Consider the following 14460-nt stretch of genomic DNA (forward strand, 5'->3'; position numbering starts at 1 on the left):
TTCTGGGTGTTGGGGGGTTCTGGGTGTTGGGGGGGTTCTGGGTGTTGGGGGGGTTCTGGGTGTTGGGGGGGTTCTGGTTGTTGGGGGTGTTCTGGGTGTTGGGGGGGTTCTGGGTGTTGGGGGTGTTCTGGGTGTTGGGGGGGTTCGGGGTGTTGGGGGGAGTTCTGGGTATTGGGGGCGTTCTGGGTGTTGGGGGGGTTCTGGGTGTTGGGGGTTTCTGGGTGTTGGGGTTCTGGGTGTTGGGGCGGTTCTGGGTTTTGGGGGGGTTCTGGGTGTTGGGGGTGTTCTGGGTTTTGGGGGGGTTCTGGGTGTTGGGGGATCCTGGGTGTTGGGGGGGGTTCTGGGTGTTGGGGTTCTGGGTGTTGGGGCGGTTCTGGATGTTGGGAGGGTTCTGGGTGTTGGGGGTGTTCTGGGTGTTGGGGGGATTCTGGGTGTTGGGGGTGTTCTGGGTGTTGGGGGGGTTCTGGGTGTTGGGGGGGTTCTGGGTGTTGGGGGGAGTTCTGGGTATTGGGGGTGTTCTGGGTGTTGGGGGGGGTTCTGGGTGTTGGGGTTCTGGGTGTTGGGGCGGTTCTGGGTGTTGGGAGGGTTCTGGGTTTTGGGGGGGTTCTGGATGTTGGGGGGTTCTGGGTGTTGGGGGGTTCTGGGTGTTGGGAGAGTAACTGACTTAAGATGACACAGCTTGGATGAAGTCCATTTGGCCCACTGTGCCGTGCCCTCGGCTGCGACAGTTGCCCTCAGTGCCACAGGGTTAAATTGAAATCAGATTCCCAACTGCACTGTCGGGGTCTGGTTTAAATATGTTAATGATGTGTCCAAACTCTCCGCGATGGGACAATAGCACACCTCATAACCCTGTAAACGTAGAAACATGGAAACATTGAAGATCGGAGCAGGAGGAGGCCATTCGGCCCTTCGAGCCTGCTCCGCCATTCACTACAATCACGGCTGATCGTCCAACTCAATAGCCTCATCCTGCTTCCTCCCCATAACCTTTGATCCCATTGGCCTCAAGTGCTATATCCAGCCGCCTCTTGAATACATTCAATGTTTTGGCATCAACTACTTCCTGTGGTAATAAATTCCACAGGCTCACCACTCTCTGGGTGAAGAAATGTCTCCTCACCTCCATCTTAAATGGCCTATCCTGAATCTCAGACTGTGACCCCTGGTTCTAGATTCCCCCACCATCGGGAACATACTCCCTGCATCTACCCTGTCTAATCCTGTTAGAATTTTATCAGTCTCAATGAGATCCCCCCCCTCATCGTCTGAACTCCAGCGAAAACAATCCTGACCTAGTCAATCTCTCCTCATTCATCAGTCCCGCAATCCCCGGAATCAGCCTGGTAAACTTGGTAAAATTGACATTGTGAGTGTAACTGGTTTGTTGCGGTACATTCCCTGGTTCCATTGCGTTGAAACAACCACCCACCCATTCTGGCCACTTGTCTGCTGTGTGGGATGAACATTGAGGCTTATGGATCTGAACCATAGCTAGGGAGAGGGTGCGGAATGGTTTCAAGCCATAGACTGGGTTGTGGTGGCTTCCACAAAGAGACAGCCAGTTGGCATTAGCTAACCAAGGCTGAGAAAGGGAGGTTTAACCGAGCACGAGATCTCTTTGTGCTGTGGACTGTGTAGATTCTGTTAGTCAGGAGTGAGTCCCGGATACAGGAAGGTGGATGAGTGGCTCTCCTGTTGTTGATGTCGATATTTTGTGTGTATTTTCAGGGAGCGTCCTCCAGCCTGGTGGTGAAGTTTGCGGACACGGACAAGGAGCGCACACTGCGGCGCATGCAGCACATGGTGGGTCAGTTTGGGATGTTCAATCCAATCCCACTCCAGTTTAACAACACCTACAGCTCCTACGCGCATGCGGTACGTATCCCTGTCAACCTCTCTGTGGCGAATGAAGACTCTCCTGATGCTAAAATGTTGTGGGATTTTCATTCTCCCAGTTCTCTGTAACCATCTATTCTGAAGGAAAGGCCTGTGATTCGGATGGCACATTGGCACGGTGGCACAGTGGTTAGCACTGTGGTTAGCACTCATCCTGCTTCCTCCCCATAACCTTTGATCCCATTGGCCTCAAGTGCTATATCCGCACTGTCTGTGCGGAGAGTGGTTAGCACTACTGCCTCACAGCGCCAGGGATCTGGTTTAGATTCCGGCCTTGGTTGACGGTCTGCATTGAGTTTGCACGTTCTCCCTGTGTCCGTGTGGGTTTCCTCTGGGTGCTCCAGTTTCCTCTCACACTCCAAAGATGTACAAGTTAGGTGGATTGATCATGATAAATTGCCCCTTAGCATCCAAAGGTGTTTAGGTTAGGGAGATTGGATACTAAGGGGCAATTTAGTATGCCGAAAGATGTGTAGGTTAGGTGGATTGGCCATGCTAAATTGTTCCTTAGTATTCAAAGATGTGTAGACTGGAGGGATTAGCCATGCTAAATTGCCCTTTAATGTCAGTGGTGTGTAGGTTAGGTGGATTAGCTTTGGTAAATGCACAGGGTTATGAGGTAGGGTGAAGGGGAGGGTCTGAGTGGGATGTTCTTTCAGAGAGTCTGTGCAGACCCGATGGGCCCGGTGGCCTCTTTCTGCACTGTAGGGATTCTATGATTCAAGATGTCCCAACACACTTTACTGCCAATCATGTGTTTTAGTCAATGTGGGGAATGAGGTGGCCAATTTGTACCTCAGCAAACTTCCAAAACCAGCAACGTGATGAGGACGAAATAATCTGATTTAACTGTTGGGTGAGGGATAAATATTGACCAGGGGAGACTGCCCTGCTTCTTTGAATAGTGCTGTGGGATCTCTAATGCCCATCCGTCCTTTCAGATGGGGCCTCAGTTTACCGCCACATCTGAAAGACAGCACCTACAACAGTGCAGCACCTCCTATGTAGAGTACTGCAGTGACATCCTAGGTTGTCCATTTAAATTTCTGGAGTGGGACTTGAAGGTGGCAACTCAGGTGGACAAGGTGGTCAAGAAGGTGTATGGCATGCTGGCCTTCATCAGTCGGGGTGTTGAGTGTAGGAATTGGAAAATCATGTTGTAGCTGTATAAGACTTTGGTTCGGCCTCATTTGGAGTATTGTGTACAATTCTGGTCGCCACACTACCGGAAGGACGTTGATGCATTGGAAAGTGTGCAGGAGGATGCATTGGAAAGGGGGCGGCACGGTGGCACAGTGGTTAACATTGCTGCCTCACAGCGCCAGGGACCTGGGTTCAATTCCTGGCTTGGGTCACTGTCTGTGTGGAGTTTGCACATTCTCCCCGTGTCTGCGTGGGGTTTCCCCGGGCACTCCGGTTTCCTCCCACAGTATGAAAGATGCTTCCACCACCTCCTCCAGCAGCGCGTTCCAGGCATTCACCACCCTCTGTGAAAAACTTGCCCCTTCCATCTCTTTTAAACTTTCCCCCTCTCAATTTAGGTGCTTTGACCCGAACAGGCGCCGGAATGTGGCAACTAGGGGATTTTCACAGTAAGTTCATTGCAGTGTTAATGTAAGCCTTACTTGTGACTAATAAATAAATAAACTTTTTAAATAAAGAAGAGATTGACCAGGATGTTGCCTGGTTTGGAGGATATGGACTATGAAGAAAGGTTGAACAAACTTGGATTGTTTTCACTGGAGCATCGGAGGATGAGGGGGGAACTGATAGAGGTTTACAAGATTATGACAGGCTTGGATAGAGTGGATAGTCAGAGTCTTTTTCCCAGGGTCAAAGGGTCAATTACTCGGGGGCATAAGTTGAAAGCGAGAGGGGGAAAGTTTAAAAGAGATGTAAGGGGTAAGTTTTTCACACAGAGGGTGATGAATGCCTGGAACGCGCTGCTGGAGGAGGCGGTGGAAGTAGATTCTATAACAACGTTCAAGAGGCGTCTGGATAGATACATGAATAGGCAGCGAATAGAGGGATATGGACCATGTAGAAGGAAGAAAATATTAGATGCCTCTCTAATCTAAAATATTAAATTAGAGAGGCATCTATGACGGCACAGACTTGGTGGGCCGAAGGGCCAGTTCCTGTGTTGTATTATTCTTTGTTCTTTGAACCCATGACCTTCTGTCTCGGCACCTTGAAGAGTTGCCCTGAAGACACTGGCTTTTCTATGCTACTAGTTTCATGGCTGCCAGGGGCCACGCTGCCTCCCATAAGCAACTGTCCCTCACATGATAGTAATCATTGGTGGGGTATTCATCCATGAGGTGCATCATAGGCTGGCCAGAATCTTGAGATCGGTGGCAGCAGCTCAAGTGTTGTCTTGGCTGTCGAGATAGTGATTCATTTCCTTCCCTAATCTGGCGGCTGATGACTGCTTGCTCGTGAGAGCTTCACAGTCTGTCCATATTCATTTGCTTAGTTATTTCAGCAGCGTAACTTTCACAGATGCAGCTTAGGAATGCCTAGACTTTACCATCCTGCAGGACCTTGTAGCTCCTGTTTTAGAACTGGAGATATAAATGTCAATGACAAGTCTGGCATCTATTGGCAAACATCAATATCAATAATTTGTGTATATATATATATAGAAACACCGGAAATAGGAGCAGGAGGAGGCCATTCGGCCCTTCGAGCCTGCTCCGCCATTCATTATGATTAAAGATAAAGTTTATTTATTAGTGTCACAAGTAGGCTTACATTAACACTGCAATGAAGTTACTGTGGAAATCCCCTAGTCACCACACTCAGGCGCCTGTTCGGGTACACTGAGGGAGAATTTATCATGGCCGATGCACTTAACCAGCACGTCTTTTGGACTGTGGGAGGAAACCGGAGCACCCGGTGGAAACCCACGCAGACACGGGGAGAACGTGCAAACTCCGCACAGACCCAAGCCAGGAATTGAACCCGGGTCCCTGGCGCTGCGAGGCAGCAGTGCTAACCACTGTGCCACGCATGGTCATAGCTGATCATCCCACTCAGTAGCCTGATCCCGCGTTCGCCCATAACTGGAACAAGCTGCCAGAGGTAGTAGTAGAGGCGGGTACAATTTTGTCTTTTAAAAAGCATTTAGATAGTTACATGGGTACGATGGGTATGGAGGGATATGGGCCAAATGCGGGCAATGGGGATTAGCTTAGGGGTTTTTTTAAAAAAGGGCGGCGTGGACAAGTTGGGCCGAAGGGTCTGTTTCCATGCTGTAAACCTCTAAGACTCTATGACTCTATAAGATCCCCTTCTCCTCAAGTGCTATATCTAACTGCTTGTTGAAAACATTCAATGTTTTGGCCTCAAAAACTTTCTGTGGGAGCGAATTCCATAGACTGACCACTGTCTGGGTGAAGAACTTTCTCCTCATCTCTGTCCTAAATGGTCTACCCTGTGTCCTCTGGTTCTGGACTCCCCCACCATTGGGAATATCTTTCCTGCATCTACCCAGCCGAGTCCTATTAGAATTTTATGGGTTTCTATGAGGTCTCCCTTCATTCTTCTGAACACTGGTGAATACAATCCTAACTGACTCAATCTCTCCTCATACGTCAGTCCCGCCATCCCAGGAATCAGTCTATATATATTGTATATTATCTAATAGTGCCTAGATGCAGTGAAATGTCCCAAGATGCTTCACAGGAGCGTTATCAAACAAGATTTGACACAGAATCAGAGAAGAGGAGGGGAGAGAGTGGAAAGGTTCTGGGAGAGAGTTCCAGGGCCCAAGGCCTAGAGGGAGCCGCCAATAGTGGAAAAATTGAACTGGCGAGCAGCCAGAGCTGGGGGAACGCTGATGTAAGAAGTCTCACAACACCAGGTTCTTACTGTGCTTACCCCAGTCCAACACCGGCATCTCCACATCATGGAACGCTGATGTCTCAGAGGTTTGTAGGGATGCAGAAATAGGGAGGGACAAGGCTGTCCTTAGTTGCCCTTGAGAAGGTGTTTTTTGTTCTTTGAACCCATGACCTCCAGTCTTGGCACCTTGAAGAGTTCATAGAATCATAGAATCCCTACTGTGCAGAAGGAGGCCATTCGGCCCATCGAGTCTGCACCGACACCAATCTCACCCAGACCCTATCCCCGCTTAGTTACCCTGCTAATCCCTCTAACCTATCACATCCCGGAACACTAAGGGTTAGTTTAACCCTTGTGTTGCCCTGAAGATACTGGCTTTATCTGTGCTGCTAGTTTCATGGCTGCCAGGGGCCACGCTGCCTCCCATAAGCAACTGTCCCTCACATGATAGTAATCATTGGTGGGGTATTCAACCACGGGGTGCATCATAGACTGCCCGGAGTCTGAGACCGGTGGCAGTAGCCCAGGTTTTGACCTGACTGTTGAGGTAGCGATTCATTTTCTTCACTGATCTGGCAGCTGATTCGCTGCCTGTGTGTGTGGGGAAGGTTGTCCCACAGTGCTGGACTTCTGAGGCTTTGACTCAGGGCCGAGGCACCCATGATATCTGTCCAAGTTAGGATGGCGTGTGTCTTGGGAGGTTTGTTCCTTGGGCCCTTGAAGGCCTCATCTGGGATCTACAAGAGCAGCAACATGTCTGTAGCGAGTTCTGGAATCCCTCCTGCCTCAGAGAACTCCTCCCCCTGGTTCCCTCCACTCTGAGTCCCGATTGGAGGCCGGAACCTTTAAAACCTTTAAAAAAATATTTGGATGAGCACTTGAAATATCCTAATATTCAAAGATACGGGACAAGTGAAGGAAAATGGGATTAGTGCGCCTTTGATTCTAAGGGTCACCTTGGCCTGCGTGTCCAATCGGGACTCAGAGTGGAGGGACCCAGGGGGAGGAGTCTCTGAAGCAGGAGGCATTCCAGAACTCACTGCAGACATGTTGCTGCTCTTGTAGATCCCTGTAAACAAACCCTTTGTTCACTAACGACGTTTCTGAAAGTGGATCATCACAACTGCATAACTATAATCTTTAATCTCCTTGCTCCCTGCTTTTCCTAAAAAGATTTTCGACTGCGGTTAATGAAATACCTGAGTTTAAATTGTTGTTGCAATTGTGCAAGGTGTTGGCGAGGCCACATCTGGAGTGTTGTGTCCAGTTTTGGTCTCCTTATTTGAGGAAGGATGTGGGGGCATTGGAGGCAGTTCAGAGGAGGTTCACCAGATTGATTCCGGGGTGAAAAGGTGGATGCATGAGGAGAGATTAAACAGTTTGGGTTTATACTCACTGGAGTTTAGGAGGATGAGAGGGGATCTGACCGAGATATATAACATTTTAAAAGGGAATGATAAAATAAGCATAGACCAAATGTTTCCCCTTGTGGGGCAATCTTGAACAAGAGGTCACAGGTATAGGTTGAGAGGCAGTAGATTTAACACTGAGATGACGAGGAACTACTTCTCACAGAGGGTGGTGAATTTGTGGAACTCGCTGCCCCATCGCGCGGTGGAGTCTGAATCGCTGAATGGTTTCAAGAAGGAGACAGATATATTTCTAAATAAATAAAGGGATAAGGGGATAAGGGGATAGGGGGAACAGGTGGGGAGGTGGATTTGATTTGCTTTATTATTGTCACGTGTACTAGTGTACAGTGAAAAGTGTTGTTTCTTGCACGCTTTACGGACAAAGCATACCGTTCATAGAGAAGGAAAGGAGAGGGTGCAGAATGTAGTGTTACAGTCGTAGCTAGGATGTAGAGAAAGACCAACTTAGTGCGAGGTAGGTCCGTTCAAAAGTCTGATGGCAGCAGGGAAGAAGCTGTTCTTGAGTCGGTTGGTACGTGACCTCAGACTTAAGTCCAGGGAAAGATCGGCCATGATCTGATTGAATGGCGGAGCAGGCTCGAAGGGGTGAATTTGCCTACTGCTGCTTCTAATTCCCATGTTGCTATGTTCCTAAATTATGACTCGGTTATTTTTATTATTGCAGTTAGCGATGGCTGGATGGCTGTGCCTTTAAGAAACAGGCGGCTAACAGATGTTATTTTGTTATTGTTGGCAACGCTCGTCAGCAATCATTTAATCCCCGTGTAAACATTCGCTGCTTAACTCTGGCCACCAGCAGTGTGCTTATTATTGCGTCCACTTGTCAGATGCCTGGTAAGATTCAAGCAATCTCGTACCCAAGATTGCAGCTTTTGCGGCTAAAATCCCATCGTACGAGAATAGAAGTCTCTAACCATTCAGGTTGTGACATGAACTTGGCAAAATGCAGCCCATTAGAGTCAACAGAATAACAACATCCTGCATCCATCACTGCTAGCAGCCAACAGAGAGAACCACACACGTGTCAAATAACAAGTTATGGAAAAAAAATGTGTGCACTGAGTTAGTCTCCTGTTTGGAAATATCCCCAAAACTCTGCAGTGAATTACTTCTGCAGTGTTGTGGAGAGGAATACGCGTTAGAGTATTTTGTGTACAGCAAGATCCCAGGGCAGCGATGTTCAGTTTTTTTTTGGCGGGCATTGGTTGTGGGACAAATGCTGGCCAGGAGACTGGGGGTACCTCGTATCTCTTCCCTACATGGGAGTATGTACGCGTTCCTTAGCCAGCGGGAGAGGGGCGGCACAGTGGCACAGTGGTTAACACTGCTGCCTCACAGCGCCAGGGACCCGGATTCAATTCCGGCCTCGGGTCACTGTCTGTGTGGAATTCCTCCGGGTGCTCCGGTTTCCTCCCACAGTCCAAAGATGTGCGGGTTAGGTGGATTGGCCGTGCTAAATTGCCCCTTAGAGTCAGGGGGATTAGCAGGGTAAATAAAGTAAAGTAAAGTAATGTTTATTTATTAGTCACAAGTAGGTTTACATTCACACTGTAATGAAGTGAAAATCCCCCTAGTCGCCACACTCCGGTGCCTGTTCGGGTACATTGATGGAGAATTTAGCACGGCCAATGCACCTAACCTGCACATCTTTGGACAAATACGTGGGGTTACGGGGATAGGGCCTGGGTGGGATTGTTGTTGGTGCTGGCTTGATTGGCCGAATGGCCTCCTTTGGCACTGCAGGGATTCTATGAGAAGAAGTTTGTTGGGGGGCTTGGTTTGAGCCCCTCCCCCCCCTCCCCCCCCCACCTTTGGAGGGAAGCACTTTGGGAACTGCAGAGATCCCTCCGCAAAGCATTAAAGCTCACAGATGTTAAGTGATGACAATTGACAAGTCATTTGTCTTTCCAGAAAATGCACTAATTGGGGACTAATTGTGTCAGCATCAGCCTCCCAAAGAGTTTCTGGAAGAGAGGTGCCTCGTACTGCAGAACTCCCCAAAACTTCAGTATAAAAGACATGACTCTGCCTGCAAAGCTGGACAGCTGGGTGCTCTGACTCTAGAAAAGAGTGAGTGGTGACTTGATAGAGGCCTTTAAGATGATGAAAGGGATTTGAATCAAAGGACAGTCACAGAGAAGTTATTTACACTTGTAGGTCAACCCAAAACTAGACGCCAAAGGTACGAGATGGTTTCTAATAAGTCCAACAGGAAACTCACCAAAACTTCTTTACATGGGCATCATTTTAATCTAGAACTCTACCACATGGAATGGTTAATAATCATTAATCGGGGTGGCACAGTGGTTAGCACTGCTGCCTCATTGCGCCAGGGACCTGTGTTTGATTCCCCAGTTGGGTCACTGTCTGTGTGGAGTCTGCACGTTCTCCCTGTGGGTTTCCTCCGGGTGCTCCGGTTTCCTCCCACAGTCTGAAAGACCTGCTGGTTAGGAGCATTGACCTGAATAGGCGCCGGAGTGTGGCGACTAGGGGAATTTCACAGTCACTTCATTGCAGTGTTAATGTAAGCCTTGTGAATAATGGATAAACTTAATAAATACCTTAGATGCTCTTAGAAGCCTATCAAGATAAGTCTTAATTGTGGCTAACGTAACTGCCTCAACCACCTCACTTGGCAGTGCATTCCAGGCCCCCCCCACCCTCTGTGTAAAAAGCTTCCCCCGCACATCTCCACTGAACCTTTCCCCCCTTATCTTGAACTTGTGCCCCCTTGTAATTGTCATTTCTGCCCTGGGAGAAAGCTTCCAACTGTTCACCCTTTCTATCACTCTCATAATGTTGTAAGTTTCTAAGAGGGAGGAGGGAATAAAACGTCTCCATCATTCCAGATGACCATAGGTTTCTTGCCCCTTTGAGGGGGAGGGCTGACTGGTGGCAATTTTAACCTGAGGATCACCACATCTCAGGCAAGGGTTGAGAAGACGGGGCCTTTATGAATAGTCCGGTACGGCAATTGAACCCGCATTGTCGGCATCAAGCAAGGAATAGAAGTAAATGCTGACGAGGTTTGGTGAGGTGAGTGAGAGAAGTCTCATGTGACGCTGGAACATCAGCATGGATGTGTAAGCTGCCTGCTTATGTGCTGTAAATTCATCTTAATTAACTCCATTGTAACCTATCATACCCTTGAAGCTTCTTGTGAAACATAAATAGCACAGACCTGTTGGGCCAAATGGCCTGTTTCTCTGCTGTATGTAAAGTTTAAAGTTTATTTATTCGTGTCACAAGTAGGCTAACATTAACACGGTAATGAAGTTACTATGAAAATTCCCTAGTCGCCACACTCCGGAGCCTGTTCGGGTACACTGAGGGAGAATTTAGCACGGCCAATGCACCTAACCAGCACGTCTTTCAGACTGTGGGAGGAAACCAGAGCACCCGGAGGAAACCCACGCAGACATGGGGAGAATGTGCAAACTCCACACAGACAGTGGCCCAAGTCGGGAATTGAACCTGGGTCCTCGGCGCTGTGAGGCCGCAGTGCTAACCACTGTGCCACCGTGCCGCCCATAATTCTGAGCATTATCAGTTCCATTGGACCCCAAACTCCTTTACAACTGGATTCTCTCGTTGCCGATTATCTAAGCCATTTATTCTGCAGGAGAGGATTCGACAGCAGGTCACGAGTGCGAGGCAAGTCACGGAGTCTGTACTGCGATCTGTGCAAATGTTGTGTTTACAACTGTGCCAGTCTGGCTCCAGTGTCAGGGGTATGGGGAGGGGGAGGGATGGGGGCGGGGCGGTGGTGGTGGGGGAGGGTGGGTGGGGGTGTAGCGCTGAGACAGATTGGCACTGCTAATGTGCCTGGTTGGTCCTGGGAAGCCAGCCTGCCCCGCGCCCAGACCCGTCGTGGCAGTGTAGGCCGAGGTGCTAGCAATGGCAGCTGTGGCTATATGCCCCTGCGGTGCTCTGAGGCATCCCTGGGAGACCTGGTACAGTGGGTAGCTTCATCGCTGCTAACACCCCAGCGCAGTACAGAGGGAGCGCTGCACTGTCCGTGGTACTGAATTCCAGAGGACATGAGGCGTTAGACCCTGACGTTGTGCTAGGCGATATATAAATGTGAGTCTTTCATTCCTTATACCTCACAGTGTCATCTCTGACTCTGTTGCTGTCCAACTCTGTGAGGTAAAATAGTAAAAGAACAATGTAATTCAATGGTCGAACTGTGATATAAATGCGCTTCTGCATTCTGACTCTGCAAAACTCCGGGCCAGCATTGCTGCCTCAAAGTCTGTTTAAAAAGAAAAGTTAAACATCAATTAAAAAATTGATGCCATTTCATATTTTCCCCGTCAAGGAGCATTCTTAGAGAAGGGTCTGTTTTATACATTGAAACTGAGCAGTACAAGCAGATGCATTGTAACCTGAGGCTGGAGCTATCAGAATTAGAATTAGACAGTCAAAGGAAGGCAGTACTGTTTGAGTAAAAGAGTACAGTGTAAGCATGTGTTCTGTATGAAAATTATATACATTTTAAGCATCCTGAAGGCAGCACAAGGCACGCATCACACAGAAAGAATAACTAATGCCCCCTGCTCTTTTATCTTTCCACCTCCACAGCACTGCTGCAGTGAAATTTCACTGTAATTTTCACTTCCCCCCCGATTCCTAACACTTCAAAGATTCAAACGCCTCAACGTACGGATTCACCAGCTGGGTCGCAGCTGCTCAGTCTCTGATAACCAGCTTGTGGCGGCACAGTGGTTAGCACTGCTGCCTCACAGCGCCAGGGACCCGGGTTCGATTCCCGGCTTGGGTCACTGTCTGTGCACTTTCTCCCCGTGTCTGCGTGGGTTTCCTCCGGATTCCTCCCACACTCCAAAGATGTGCAGCTTAGGTGCATTGGTCATGCCATATTCTCCCTCAGTGTACCTGAACAAGCGCCGGAGTGTGGCGACTAGGGGATTTTCGCAGAAACTTCATTGCCTACTTGTGACAAATAAATAAACTTTACTTTACTTTGTGCATGATTTCTCGGCCCACTGCTGCTCAGCCTGACTGTTGGGTAACCCACGGCCATGTTGGGATAATTGTTATGGCTCCTGTTCGCATCTGCTCAATATTTTGTCCAGTAGGATTCCAGTGCTTAACCAAGCTTGCAGCAATCAGGTCACCATATACACCTGGTCAGGAACTCCAAAGTATTTTATGAAGCCCACCCGCACCATAAGCTTTGCATCTTGAATTTGGCTAGGATAAGCATGAGATGGTTCACTTCAGGTATGATTCAAATGGCCCACTAGGGAGCTTTTATCAAACAAAGTTTATTAAAGAATATAGTTAACATGTATAGAAAAAAGAACAGTACAGCACAGGAACAGGCCCTTCGGTCCTCCAAGCCTATGCTGATCACGTTTATCTATCTAACCAACCGCTTATATCCCTCTATTCCCCGTTTGTTCATATGCCTATCAAGATAAGTCTTAAATGTGGCTAATGTAATAGCTGCCTCAACCACCTCACTTGGCACTGCATTCCAGGCCCTCACCACCCTCTGTGTAAAAAGCTTCCCCCGCACATCTCCACTGAACCTTTCCCCCCTTATCTTGAACTTGTGCCGCCTTGTAATTGTCATTTTTGCCCGAGGAGAAAGCTTCCAACTGTTCATCCTATCTAAACCTGTAATAATTTTATAAACATGTATCAGGTCGCCTCTCAGCCTCCATCTTTCCAGGGAGAACAATCCCAGTTTATTCAATCGCTCCTCATAGCTAATACCCCCCATACCAGGCAACACCCTGGTAAACCTTTTCTGTACTCTCTCCATATAATATAATAAGAAAATTAGCAAGAACCTTTAACAATTACAAACAAGAAACAAAACAACCGCTATAATGTATAACTCTTAATGAATACTCTAATGTGTTCCAATTAAAACTAAAATCCAATAAACAAAACCCTCTAAATAGATTTATCACTGCACAGGCTAAAGCTCACATGATACCGGAATCCAGTTCCCTGGGTTGAATGCTGATTTCAAATGATCTTGAAAACTCAGAGCAGTTTGTGGTCATCAGCTCCCCAAATCACCAGAAACAGAGATTCTTTACTATAGCGTGGCAACAAGCCTTTCCTTCAGGTACCTGGTAAGACTTTAAAAATAAAAAGAGAGAGAGAAATAGACTTCTTTTCCAGCTTGCTTCTAACACTGCAGCCAAAACAAAACTTGTCACCTCAACAACCCTTGTCACCTGACCTGCACACAGCTTTTTCTTGTTGCGGCAATGACATCACCCAAGGCTATGACCATGATTTTAAAAATCTCTTAAAGGTACACTGACCTCACACACTGCAAACATGTCATAAAATCTTTCCAAGGAACGGGTTGGATCTGGTAACAACCTCCCACGGCTGAAGTGGGAGTTAAGGGAGACAGGGTGAGCAATAATGCACTGTAACAGCAGCTTTAAGTTTATTTATTTATTAATGCCATGAGTAGGTTTACATTAACACTGCAATGAAGTTGCTGTGAAAATCCTCTAATTGCCATACTCCGGCGCCTGTTCGGGTACACTGAGGGAGAATTTAGCACGGCCAATGCACCTCACCAACGTTTCGGACTGTGGGAGGAAACTGGAGCACCCGGAAGGAACCCACCCAGACTCGGGGAGAACATGAAAACTCCACACAGACACTGACTCAAGCTGGAAATTGAACCCAGATCCCTGGCTCTGTGAGGCAGCAGTGCTAACCACTGTGCCACCGTGCTTACTCTGAGAAGAGTTTAAATGGCAGCAACTATTCACTGCACATCATCCACTTCCGGTATAGCAACGAAAATATTTCAGCTTGCCTTCAATGAGGCCTCTTTCCCACAGTTTAACTGAGTTTAGCTTCAGTTTTTCTTTATGTTCGGTGAATTTTTGATTTACTTTTGTTAAGGCCCAGGCCAGAAACTCCAAGGTGTTTTTTGAAGTTAGCCTGGACCATACGTTTTACATTTGTTTTTGGCATTAGGGTGAGCATAAGGTGTTTCACTCCAGGTGTGATTCAGGTGATGCACCGGGAAGCTTTTATTAAACAAAATTTGTTTTGGAACACAGTTAGAATATAACAAAAAGAATTAGCATAACTGTTACCAATTACAAGACTTAAACATGACACAGTATCATTCTGAACAGCTAGCTATCTCTGTTGTTCCAATTTAAAGCAATTCCCCATAGACGTACACCCTTCTTCAGAATTAGTTAGCTTGAAAACAAGCATGCTCATGTGATACTAGCTTTCCAGCTTTTTATCACCTATGGACAGAAATCCA

General features: G+C 47.8%; 1 protein-coding gene across 1 annotated transcript in view; it reads left to right on the forward strand.

Moving 5' to 3' along the window:
- The window catches only part of LOC144479678 (CUGBP Elav-like family member 4), a 524426-nt gene that overhangs the window by 450731 nt on the left and 59235 nt on the right, over window positions 1-14460 (forward strand). The window contains exon 6 of the mRNA XM_078198692.1: window positions 1732-1878. Within this exon, the coding sequence (XP_078054818.1) occupies window positions 1732-1878 (147 nt within the window). The remainder of the gene's footprint in view (window positions 1-1731; window positions 1879-14460) is intronic.

This window comes from Mustelus asterias, chromosome 26 (genome assembly GCF_964213995.1).
Source record: "Mustelus asterias chromosome 26, sMusAst1.hap1.1, whole genome shotgun sequence".
Classification (NCBI taxonomy): domain Eukaryota; kingdom Metazoa; phylum Chordata; class Chondrichthyes; order Carcharhiniformes; family Triakidae; genus Mustelus; species Mustelus asterias.